The sequence below is a fragment of the Gobio gobio genome (assembly GCF_949357685.1).
Source record: "Gobio gobio genome assembly, chromosome: 7".
NCBI lineage: Eukaryota > Metazoa > Chordata > Actinopteri > Cypriniformes > Gobionidae > Gobio > Gobio gobio.
Genome location: NC_137103.1, coordinates 39,120,149 through 39,133,244, shown reverse-complemented (window position 1 = coordinate 39,133,244; position 13,096 = coordinate 39,120,149). Strand labels below are relative to the sequence as shown.

At 41.4% G+C, this 13,096-nt stretch overlaps 1 protein-coding gene across 1 annotated transcript; it reads right to left on the bottom strand.

Annotated features, from left to right (window-relative positions):
* Window positions 1-979: 979 nt before the first annotated feature.
* ankrd50l (ankyrin repeat domain 50-like) lies at window positions 980-12,881 on the bottom strand. The gene is made up of 5 exons (XM_079821332.1): window positions 12,634-12,881; window positions 11,060-11,777; window positions 7,379-7,626; window positions 2,318-5,929; window positions 980-2,065 (listed from the first exon to the last, which is right to left on the bottom strand). The coding sequence occupies exons 2-4, from the start codon at window positions 11,527-11,529 to the stop codon at window positions 2,319-2,321; spliced, it is 4,329 nt and encodes a 1,442-aa protein (XP_079677458.1). The 5' UTR covers window positions 11,530-11,777; window positions 12,634-12,881; the 3' UTR covers window positions 980-2,065; window position 2,318.
* Between the last annotated feature and the right edge of the window lie 215 nt (window positions 12,882-13,096).

The window sequence follows — 13,096 nt, the reverse complement described above, 5'->3', positions numbered from 1 at the left end:
CAAAACCTTTTATTGCAGTGTGTGTTTGTGTGTAACAGTTTCTTGAATATGGGTGGCTATTTTTGCTGAATCCTATGGCTATGGTGTGTATATTACAGTATGAGCAGTGTCTATATTTTTGGCTGTGTGCAATTGGCAAAATGCCAAAAGAGTGGCATTTTGCTTGTTGCACACACAGCCCCAGTTGTTTGCTTTGAGGGGATTTATGGAAGTAGCAAGTAAACTTTAGAGGCGCAATAAAAAATACCTCTCACAGGGAGGTGTGCATGTGTGTGTGTGTGTGTGAGAGAGAGAGAGAGAGAGAGAGAGAGAGAGAGAGAGAGAGAGAGAGAGAGAGACAAGTGTTAACCATTACTGAGGATGTACAAATAAGGAAAACCTCATTGAAGAATGTGACATTTTCACATTAAGAGCATGGGAGAAATATAGGCCATACACCAACTCAAAACAGAACAGAAAACATCTGAATTCTTATTTTTCTGTTGAACATGAATGTCCATGTCTACATTAATGTTCCTTTCTTTATAAAGTAAGTGATTACAACTTAAGTTATAAACTAAAAACTTTCCTTCCACACATCTTCAACGCTCATTCATTCGTCCTTGTGTTCACAGAGTTATTTAATTACGGAGCAATACAAAAAACAAATTGTTTTCCGAAAACCATTGCGCTTTCCAAAGACATGAGTGTGAATTACTGAATATTTGCGGTGAACTAATCTATTATGATTTCAGTGACATTGTAATGTAACCAATGATTGCGTAACAATGCGAAAATGGCCAATCCAGAGAGGGTTGAATAAACTCAGATACAAACTAGCTCTTTTTGACAGTGTCATATGAGTACTATATAAATGTGAGGGACAGAAATGCTAATTGATCTGCTGCATGCAAACCAAAGGGGTATCAGGTTTGCTTGTTTCTTTCCCATACAAATTTGCACACACACACACACACACACACACACACATACACACACAAACATATACATAGTTTTAATTAGTGCATCTCAATAAATTTTAACATACAAAACAGTATAAACATTATAAATTACCTATGGCAAAGTGTAAAATTCACATCACTCTCTCTTCCTGTCACAAAAGTTTTTTATGACCTTCCATTCAAATATAGTCATCCTCTTATGATTTTATATATATATATATATATGAGATCAATTATTTCTTCCCTAACTACCTCTTGTCTGCTTTTAGAACAATAACTTCTCACTTTCATTTTCCCATCTCTGTAAATAATTCAATTGGAATGAAGCTTTAAAATATTAATTTGCCTTGCTGATAGGTCAACTGGTTTACTGTTGACAATAATGACAGTACGTGGAAATTAAAAACTAAATAAGTAGTAACACATCTATGTCCTGAAGCATCTTTAAAGGACAAACATTGCTAATGACTTAGTCTAGCATACAAAGCCACTAAGCGACAGTGGCGCTTTGAAAAGCCCTTTTTTTTGTCCCAGCAAGTCCAAGCATGGGTGTAAACCAGTGAGTCTAAGCAATGTACAGAAACATCACACAATTAATAATTTTAATGAAGATGCCTTCCAATTTTGTCCAACATAAAATGAAGGTGGCACTTCTGAGCACAATGAGAGTTGTATGAAGATAAAAGAGTGAATAGTTGTTCGGTCTATGAAAAGTTTTCATCCGTGCCGTGTTATAATGTGCACAAAAATCCCTGGGGTACATATGTCAACTTTTGTAAATGCACAACACCAGCAGAGGAAATATTCATAAGTGTCCCTCTGAATGTAAATACATTTTCCTGTAATTGTGTGACAGTATGAGAGAGTGCCAGCTGCTCTCCATTGTGACGGTATAAGGAGGAAAGGCTCTGGAATGTACACAGCTTGAGCCTTTGAACTCAGGTTCCTCAAGGCTCCCTATGTCTTTCCCTCTTCTTTTGTGCTTGGGGGGGTCAATGGGTTGGAGGTTGGTGTTATAACACTCTCATCTGCCATCCTCCTCTACTCTTAACATCTCCCACACACAGTGCAGTGATTACCCACACAACCCTCACCTCCTTGAACTCCTAAATGTCCAGGTTTGCCTACAACAGACAAAGTTGTCATTAGAATTCCAGACATTCCAAGTCACATAAAGACTACAGCTTAAAAGTACAGTGTGGTTCACCTCAATCTGGCATATCTGAAAACTGCCTGATAAGACACAGATTTTGGACATACTACATACAAATAAATAAACACATATTAAATAAATTAATAAAATGTACATTTATTAGATCATTTGAAATTACAAGACAAATGTAATGTGCTTGTCTGTGAGTAACTCAATGCCTCACCTCAGAGAGGGGTTTCCCGCTTGTAAAGTGCTGCACTGGTCGGCCCTTCAAACTGCAGCTTAATTGCCTGTTTGAGATTCAGCTGGGGGTCTGTAGTTGTCATGTTAAACTCATTAGGTAAGGCACTATGTGGGGAAATAGCTGAAAAGTCAATGATTGGAGACATGGATGTCTTCTGAATTGCCCCCCAGTCATTTTTTTGTGCATGGGATTGGATGAGAAAAGGTGGATACCCCAAAGGGGGGCTTTCCCTAATTTTTGTCTGTCTAGTTGGGCCCTCTTGGTTTGGCATCACCCCTAAGGAAGCCATAACGGAGTTCCACTTTAGATCAACTCCTCCAGCTTGTTTGTGGCTCTTCTCCATCACATCCTCTATGATGTAAGGAGTTTTAGGTTTTAAGAGGTAGTTACCATCCCCCAATGACCCAAGCCCTTTTAAGGGTTTGTCTGAGTCAGGCAGTTCAGTGAAGGTGCACTGTTCAAGTGTGGGACTGCTCTTTGGTACAGCCTTTTGATTATGCCTAGATGCTCTGCCCTGAAGACTTGCAGGATTGGAGCCTGGAAGAGGCAAGGTGGATGGACGACTGCGTGAACGAGGAAGTGAATGTTGTTGGATCTGCTGGATGAAATTTAGGCTGTCAGCAGGCACGGTCTGTACTGTGGCATGGGAGTGGCAGGTGGAGGAGGAAGTCTGTGAGGCAGGTATGGAGTGGAAACGCTCTGCAGTCGAAGCTGGGGAACAGGAGGCAGAAACTGAGGTCGAGGACGAAGATGATGTGGCTGGGACTCCATCAGCACCCACCTCTCCTGAACTAAGGGACGCATGGGTCTTGAATATAGCTGAAAGGTAAGAGGTGTTGGGAGCACCACTGGGTGAAAATGGTATGAGACCTGAAAAGGGCTTTGCACCATAGCTCTCCAGAAGTCGCACAATCGTGAAATGACCTTGTTTTCCTGCTACCTTTACTGGGCTGCGACCATAACGGTCCACATTGTCTGGTTCAGCACCTTTTTCTAAGAGCATGGCCACAATTTCAGCATGCCCCTCCTGTGCAGCAATGCTAAGGGCTGTGGCACCCTGCTGTTTACAACTCAGGTCTACATTGAGACCTTTAGCTCTAAGGAGCAGCCTGCCAGCAGCTGCATGACCTCTCCATGCCACAGAGTGCAAAGGAGGCCGACCATCAAGATCTCTTGCATTTGGGTCAGCTCCATATTTCAGCAACAGTTCAATACCTTCCAAGTCTCCTCGCCAAGCTGCCACGTGGAGTGCAGTTCGCCCTTCTGCATCTTTTGACTCCAGAGGAACACCACCTTTTTCTATGAGTAGGGTGGCCATGTCCAAACGGCCCTCCAGGACCAGCAAATAAAGAAGAGGTCTTCCTTCAGCATCACGGACATCAGTGTCAGTCCCTCTACGCATCAATAACTCCACAATCTCACGATGTCCCTGCAGAGCAGCCGCACTGAGTGCAGAGTGTCCATCATATGCACGATGATCAATGGGTGACTTTCGGTCTAGAAGCAGCCTGACTGTACTGCAGTGCCCTTCTTGTGCTGCCAGAATTAGAGGGCTCCGTCCCTCTACATCAAGCTCACCCACACGTGCCATGCTACCTCGCTCTGTCAATATTGCACACACAATTTTGTGACCTTCACAGGCTGCAGCATGGAGTGGAGTCCAGCCTAGGTCATCTTTGTGATTCTCATCCAAACCCCTGTCCAGCAGTGCTCTTACAACTTCAACGCTACCCTTTGCTGCAGCCAAGCAGAGAGCGGTGCGGCCTTCTCCATCGATGCCATCCACTGCTGCCCCCCAGAACAGCATACGATTAACTGTGCCAGCATGTCCCATAGCTGCAGCCGCAAGAAGAGGAGTGACAGCAGAGGTATGAGCTCCAGAACTTTCATCTACATCAGCTCCAGCTTCCAGGAGGAGTTCAACCACTTCCTCGTGCCCTTCATAAGAGGCCAGTAGTAAAGGGGTCAGTCCATCTCTGTCCTTATGTTCTGGATCAGCACCTCGCTCCAAAAGAAGATTTACAACCTCTCCATGACCTCGTCCTCCAGCTGCTGACGGCACACACAATGCAGCAACAGAGAGAGCAGTACGTCCATCCCCATCTGCAAGATTCAAATCAGCTCCAGCATCCAAAAGGATCTCCACTGCCTCTTTGTGTCCCATGTACGCTGCAGCTATTAGTGGAGTACGTCCGTCACGGTCTGAACGGTCTACTTCAGCACCATGTTTAAAGAGGGTCAACAGAATTTCCTCATGTCCACCCCAAGCTGCTGCTCGCAAGGCTGTCCGGCCATCTGAATCGCACCCATCAATCTCTGCCCCAGCTTCCAAAAGTAGACGCACAGCTTCCTTGTGGCCACCCCATGCAGCAGAGCGAAGAGCAGTCCATCCCTCACTGTCGACATGCTCCAGCAGGGCCTGTGCTGCAGGACTCTTGCTCCCTTGCTCCTGCACCCACTCTAGCAACACCTGCAGTACACCAGCATGGCCTTGTCTGGCAGCAAGCGTCAGTGCAGTCTGTCCCTGGTTGTCATTCACTGAAGGGTCTGCTCCACGGCATAACAGCAATACAGCTACATCTACAAGTCCAGCATGGGCTGCAGCTGCTAGTAAGGTCCGTCCATCCGATGGGTCTGTACGGTTCACACTGATGCCACTGTCAAGAAGAGCTCTCACAGAGTCTTCCCTCTGTAAAGCTCGTCGAAATATCCTGCTTCCTCCCCCAACGCAGTGAACCCCCACATTGGAGCTATTGTCGGGGGAACAGCTTGCAGGGTAAATTCCACTTTTCATTAAGAGCTGTAGTACATCTTGCTGAACTAATACAGGTGTATGAGGAGCTGATGGTAAATTAGAAGAACAGTCTTTTTTGGCACCGTTAAGAGATGGAACTCCAGTCCATAGCAACCACAGTGCCAAGAGGGATTGTTCCCCTTGATGGACTCCACTGTTGAGAAGGTGGTGGGCCAGCTGGCAAGTCTCCTCTGTACCCAAACTACTGGCTCGAAAAGAGAGGGCCATGGCCAGAGAAAGGTGACCATCCTTCACACAACACAAAAACTTCTGTGTGCAGTATTTGACATCAGTTAACCATTCTGCAAAGCTGCTGTGAAAGAGGAGTTTACTGCCCTCAGGGCCATTTACAAACAGAGATGCCAGAGCACCCATCTGTGCTTGGAAGTCTCCAATCCCAAAGTAGGAGTCACGGCTTCTAGCAATAGTGTAGAGCTGCTCAGAAGTTAGTGGTTTTGGGGATGCCAAAAAGATATTCAGCAAAGGCCTAATATGGACAAACAGACTTCGAGGAAAGAGTCGCTGACAGAGCCATAGGTAAAGGCCATTCAGTGTGCCAGGAATGTCCCTAATTTCTCGAAGTCCTACTAGACCATGTGCAACACCATCTAGTACTCGTTCAAGAAACAAGAAACAGCCACCACTTTTGATGTGCAAAAGATTAAGCATTTCAGCCGTCTCTGGTGTAAGTTGTCTTCTCAAAGCCCCGTCCTGGTCAAGTCTCCGCAGGATATATTGTTGTACATCTCGTACAGTTGCAGGCTTTCTTAAGTCATCCAGACACAATCTCCTAAAACCTGCAAGGTAGAGAGGCAAGAGACAACAGAGACAAAATAAGATAAAACAGTTTTTTAAGGGCTGCAAAATTAAAATTGAAATGATCTTGAGCAACAAAAAGTGTTTAATTAAATATATAGTCAGCAGCATGTTCTGTTTGTAATCTACACAAACACAACTGTGCGTGAGTCTCATTATTCATAGTTTTCAGTCACGTGACTGTCACTGAGACCTGGAAGGCAAAACATCCATAGAACTGCATTACAGGCCTGTCCATTTTTCATCTCAAAGGAAGAAAAACTAAAATATGTGACACTTGTGATCCATATACAGCACCTGCTGCAGGATTTCAATCACTAAAAACATCAGCAACAAAACAATTAATGTGCCTTAAACAGTGATGTCAAAATATCAAATTCAGTATACAAATTATTGAGGATGCATACTACAGGTGAGCAGATGAATCCAGAATATGAACCCAACACGGTAAGCATTTTCTTTATAACAGTTTTCTATGGAAAGCTGCTTAATAAGAAACGGCATGTTGCGTTTATATTCTGGATTCATCTGCTTGCCTGTACATAGTTTGCATCATCAATAAGGTGTAAAGGAGGAAAGCCTTGTTTTGCCCTCCAGATGGCCAATCCTATAAGGGTGTAATGTCATGTGAAAACTATGAATAGTGTAGTTTCACTGTATTTATTACATTTGTGTAATTCCAAACATTTTTGCTGCTCTAAGTTACAATACAAATTAACGACACTGCAGCACATATGTTCTTTTAAAGAGAACTCAGGTGAGAACACCCTTAAAAAGAGTATCTCTTACTATTGGCAGCAGAGCCAAAGTCTTTTGTTCTTGGTATCCAAGCAGCAGTAGTATGAGATGTTTATCATATTGCAGTTCTAACTAGAATTGCCACATTTGTCCGAATAAACGCAATATGCTTTTAGCAAATTGTGTTGACCAACAATGGTAGTTTCTTTCCAGTATTTTCATCTCGTGGGCAGAGGTAAAACATGATGGTCCTCGAGGCTTTTCAAGCCAAGGTGAAGGACCGTGCATTCAAATTTGTTTAAAAAGGCTGAAATATGCACACAACTACTGTACAATAGATTGTAGTCTCTTAACGCTATACTTCAGATGTCATCCACTAAGAGCTAATGAGTGCGTGGGACCCTTGTATCATAAGACCTGGTCATTTCATCTAGTAAAACAAAGCACTAAGCCATAATATTCTGGTAAAAAGAGTCATTAAGCTGTATGTTTGGCAATACTGAATGTTTGCGTGGTCATACAAGTGTGGAGAACATTATTCATTTGATACAAAATATTTTTCTAAAGACAGAACATAAAGCCCCTGTGCACAATTTTAACTAAGATGAACAATTCACAACAGAAAGCAGTATAGCTGATCATCTCACATTTCAGTGCTCATGAAGTGGTTTATGAATCATCCAAGTGTGTACCTGAGAACATCTTACAAATGGCTTTGTTCTGTCTGCGTGCAGAGCAGACCAGCAAAATCCAGGGAGGCAGGAGCTGTATGTATCTGAGCAGGAGCTCTGCAATAGAGGAACTCTGAGTGGCCGCAGATCCTGATATTGACCGTTCTACAACTCCATTACCGCCACAACACCCTGAGTCCAGTGAATCCACCACAATAAACACGCTGTGAGCTGGTGGTGTCAAGGACATGAGAGGCTCTAATACTGCCCTACAGAAAAACAAAAAGGAGAGCAGTCAGAACACTGATAGCAAGTGACCACTGTTAGTGTCATATTGTCTTTAACCACACAGACATATGACTTTTAAAATGAATCAAACTTACCTGAAAGACACTGATATAAAGTCTTAATTTAATCAGAAATGTTACCAGGAATAGGGCAGGGTGGAAGGAAATAGTTTGGTAGAAGAAACAGAAGATTGGAGGAAGGAGAAGCAAGGACACATTTCTCTAAACAACAGTGAGCAAATGAAAATTTTTATCATTTTAAGAACTGGAAATAGGAAAGAGATGTCATCACATATGAATGAAAGTCAATTCAGAACTAAAACAGAGCTAAGAGCTTATCTAAAAAGGAAACAAGAGTGCAGAAATGTGGCATTGTTTTGTATAGAATGGAATTATGTGACAAATTTATTGAATAAAATACAACATCCTTTAAAATGCTGGGAGTTCTTTGGATGTTTTATTTTAAAGCTTTCTTATTCATCAGCCTTTCTTTCTTTTTGGCCACTTTTTCTGACTTAAGGTGTGGTTGCTGAGGCATCGTGACTCAGTGTTATGGAAGCTCAGTGATTTCCTGTTGCTTCCAGGGCATACCAGTAGACAGCGAGAAGGTCCTTTCTTATCAGACTCATAATTACCTATCCGTCTTACTTTTATTACTGACGCACTTCACTTACTGTATGATTGCCCTTTTAATAAAACACCTAAATGTGATGCGGTATATGATAAAATACATTCATCTATCCCTGCCTAATATGCAGAGACAACTACAAACCACTCGTAGGTTGATTTCCCAAAACACTGAGGTGCTCTGTTAGTTTGTGCATCCTCATACAGGCTAAAGCATCCTGATACCTAAATCAACAGCATGAGTTTGGAACAGGATTACGTTTGTGTGTAAATGTAGTAAATTGTAGCAAAGAGCACATGAGCAACCGTCCACTACTGAAGCACTGCAAATAACTTCATCGATTTGAACTACCTACACTTTTAGACTGTGTGTGTATAAATCTCAATATCTTTCAATAAACAGCATAATATATATCATTCCCAAACCAGAATTGTGTTCTATTTAGATAGCTCATATTCTGATAATAATTCATATCCACACTTTTTTTTTTTTTTTATAGCAAAGCGTTTTAAACAACACACCTTATTCTGTCTATTATGGTTAAATGGATCAGTATTGAAGTTTCTCTTTCATACTCCCGCCATAAAATTTATAATCACAAGCAGGCTGTGTTTATCGGTTCCTTATCTCCAACACGTGGGCTCACATCATTTGTTGAGCTAATGCCCTTTTAACATGCTCACAGATCACAGCTTGAGCTGAACAACCTAATAAATGTACTTCCTGACTCATTCTGTCCACAAAGACAAATGAAAGACAGGAATGGTCATGCTAGTTATAGTTGTCAAACAGAGAAGGGTTAAGAGATCAAGCCTAAAAGAACAGTTGTGTGGCACTTTTTTTTTTTACTTCAATGGAGGGGAAAAACTGGAAGGGTTGTGGTCACGGTCAGGCAAGAAGATTACAGGATTTACAATGAAACTTACTTACTTACTACAATAACCATTTCGCTATAGATAAAACATTTAGCAATCTACTTTTCAATACAAATAATTTTTCTCTGTTTATTACAACTATATCTCTAGCTTCAAAGTTCATGTCCAGAAGAAATAAACAGTTTATTTATAACCACCACTCTGAGGTGTGAATGATAGCTTATGTACATCTGAGAGCATGTTGAATACTGCAGGGGACTGACGCTCGCATTTCACCTCTAAATTAACTCTTCTTACAATCTCTCGCCAGGACCAGAGAAAAACATCACAGCAGTTTGTCAGCGTGTGTAAGGCAAATGTGGAATGTGGGCCTGTACGTCAGATCTGTGAGCTGAAAGAACTAGTGTAAGAGCAAACACTGAAAGAAAAACAAAAAGAGAATACAGAAAGTTGTCAGCATGGCGACCTCACCAACTCCACAAACTAGTGGCACAATTCTCAGTCTTCCTCACCCCTTTTTTTCCCCTGAATGTTTTAAATAGCGTCATCCATCTGCACTGAATGCTGGTCTATTGTGATAACTGTGAATAGGCATCATTATTGCGATGAGAGGAATAAATAAATAAATATATGTGGCAGAAAAGCAGAACAATAGCCCCCTTTCCTGCCTTTGACATAGAGTCTTTCTGAGGGGCACCAGAAGAAAAATACGATAGAGGAGGAGAATACTGGGGGTGGGAGGGTTTAGTAGGAAACAATAAAAGAAACCTTGTTCTAGCAAGATGCCACTGAGTGCATTTATATTCACAACAAACTTGAAAAAACATCAGCTTATTATAAATAAAAAGAAAATGTCAGAAAAACGTGTTTGCATATAAACGCACCGAATAAGCCCCCATCATGTCTCCAACGGTTTAAATGCAAAGCACAATAGGGGTAACGGACAAAAATCTACATGTCAGTTGAGTTGTGCTTAAACAGTTCATGACCTTTACTCAATAACAGTTTGAGGCATTTACATTATCTGAGAATAACTGGTTAGAATCGTACATATAAACACACACACACACACACACACATTTCAAAAAAAATTTTTTTAAAAAGACCAAGATAAAGTGGTACGGATTATATTTAAAACAAGTGTCTTCTGCAATGATGTTTTACCTGTTACAAAAAGCATCTTGAATTTAAGGTTTAATGGACTCTTTTTGCCCTTATAACTCCTTGTTGAAATACAAAATGCTCTGAAGCCTGACACTCTGCTAGACCAGAAACACAACAAAATGTCTAAGTCATTTAAAGGCCCCACTGAAGTGTCACTTTCCTTGCACAAACAATGTGAAATACAGAGGGAGTGTGTAAGGTACACCGAAGGCCTAGCTGTGAAACATCTGGGATTTCTCACAGGAGTAATGCTTGGAGAGCAAACATGAAATGCTTGGAGAACTAAAGGCAGACAGAAATGAGTTCAAAGAGATCTTGAACAGTGAGTGATTTGTTGCAGAGCAAAAGCAACAGAAAAATGTGAGAAATTTTGAGTAAAGAAAAAGTGGTTATTAGAACTGCTGAAATAGTGAATGTTTCAAATCTCTATTAAAATGGTGCAATTTTGGACATTATATAGAAACATGATTTTCAAGAAAAAATGTAGTAGTTACCGAGAATCAAGTAAAATTATCACAGTTTTATATATAGAATAGGATGACATATACGGATATAAATTATTATTCCTTTTCTCATGACTGCATTAATAATTCAGGTTCTTGTAACAATATTTCTGTCATTATTAATGATTTAAATTATGTGTTCATTTATACAATTTCATACAATACAGTTCAGAAGAAACATGTTATTTGCAATCATTATTGTGACATTGCAATGCATATATTGTGATATTTATAGATAGACCAACCTTTTAAAAGTGTCATCAGGTGCTCTTTGGCAGTGGAGGGGCTCCAGGACAGCGGCAATAGCAGCACTGCTAATCACTTTCATATAGTTCGGTCCCAGAAGTGGACTTTCCTTCAGCTGTTCAACCAACCCCAGAACAAATCTCCACACTTCAATACTGCCCGCATCCTCTCGCTGGCAATAGTGCCAGGCCAAACACCGTGACGCCAAACCTGCCGCCCTGCATACTTCCGACTGGGGCCAAACCAGTTCTGTGCAAAGGGCCGTCTTACCCGTGCCTGAGCCCCCAGTCACTAGGATCCCTGGAGAGACATGGACCGCTCCCTCTACAGCCTTGGCGGCATCTCGCGCCTCCAGGCATCTTTTTAGCTTCTCAAGGGCCCATTCGCGGCAGTAGAACCGCCGGCCCCGTAACAAGCTGGGTAACATCCTCCTCATCTGGCCCTCAGGAGATGAACCGGGACGGACCATGAGGATGTACCTTCGTCCATAGTCCTTTTCAGAACAAGCGAAGCAGTTGCTCTTGGAACGTCTCTTAAAACCTTCAATGCATGCACTGCAGTTAACACAAAGAGCAGAGGGCTGCGTTGGACTGTATCCAAATTAATAGGGTTTCCGGATTGGAGAGTCAGAGAGAGTGTCCTCAGATAGCTGTTGGCTGCAGGTGTGTTTGTATTTTGCAATTCCGTAGGTCCAAGTCATGCTGCTAGTCAGAAGACCTGTAAGACAAAACAAACATAAAGCTGGAAGGGTGTAATCTTGTCGATGTTGAAATACTTTCTCCTAACCCACTTTAATATGCAGAAACATATTACTGCATCTCTCAAATGATTTTTTATTTGTATAGCACCTTTTATACATAAAGTACATTAAAGTGCTTCACAAGTCAGCATATGAAAAATATAGAAACATTTAAATAAAAGTGAAACACTTACAAAGGAATGTATTATAAAAGTATATAAATAATAACAATACAAACAATAATAGTACAATTCTAAATAATGACCTAAACTTGAAGTCTAATCTTTAAAACTCCCCCGTCTGCCATTGGTCAGATAAATAGATTGTGCCATCCCAAACTATTGGTTGAGCCATTGTGAATGTTTTGATAATACCACAGTGTATACACTTTTCAGGGAAATTCATTTTTGAGTTGGTTTCTTTATGAATGACTTCTGGCATACTGTAATGTAAATCCCCATGCGATCCTGTTGTTGCCATTTTTAGCCATTACTCTCAAAAAACATGGAACATTTTACTGATTGAATAGTCATTATTTTTGCAATTCTATTTGGTAATGCTAGCGGCACAGAAATTACACCCTTCACCTTTAAATGAAAGCATTTAACTCGCCCATGACATGTGAGAAGGAAAGGTTGAGAGAGAAACCGAAATAGAAAGAGGGGTAGAACATATCTGTCAAACTCCCATGAAAGCGAGAGCTTGGACATGCAAGCAAGTTAAGGTGCTGAGCCAACCCTCAAGTTAAATTGTCCTGAGCAATAAAGAAATAAAATTAAAGCTAGATAGAAAGCAAGACAGTTAGTGAAAGAGAAACACAACACAAAATCTCACCTTTGATAAACACTCTTCATGGTTTTCCTTTATGTTTTCTCCATGGCAGTCTTCAGTCTCGTCTCAAATGTATTTGCTCTCTTCACGTCTTTTTGTTGCTCCTATCTTCCTCCTCACAGGTCTTATGGTTTTGCTGGCCAGACTGAAATCTGCTCCTCCTTTCGCATATTCTCCCCGGCTCCCAGCTGCTTACCGGTTTTTCTGGTCCTTTATCTCCTCCCCTCTTGCTCCTCAACATGTCAGGGCATGAAGTGAAATAGCTGACTGCAAGAAAGAGAGCGAGAGAAAGAGAGAGAGAAAGAGAGAGAGAGAGAGAGAGAGAGAGAGAGAGAGAGAGAGAGAGAGCATGAATTAGGGAGGAGTTAGGGTTTGGGGTCAAAGTTTAAACACAGATGCATGATGTCATATAATGTTTCTCTTCCTTTGTCCATACACATTCTCTTGAGAGTGAGAACTCATGGAT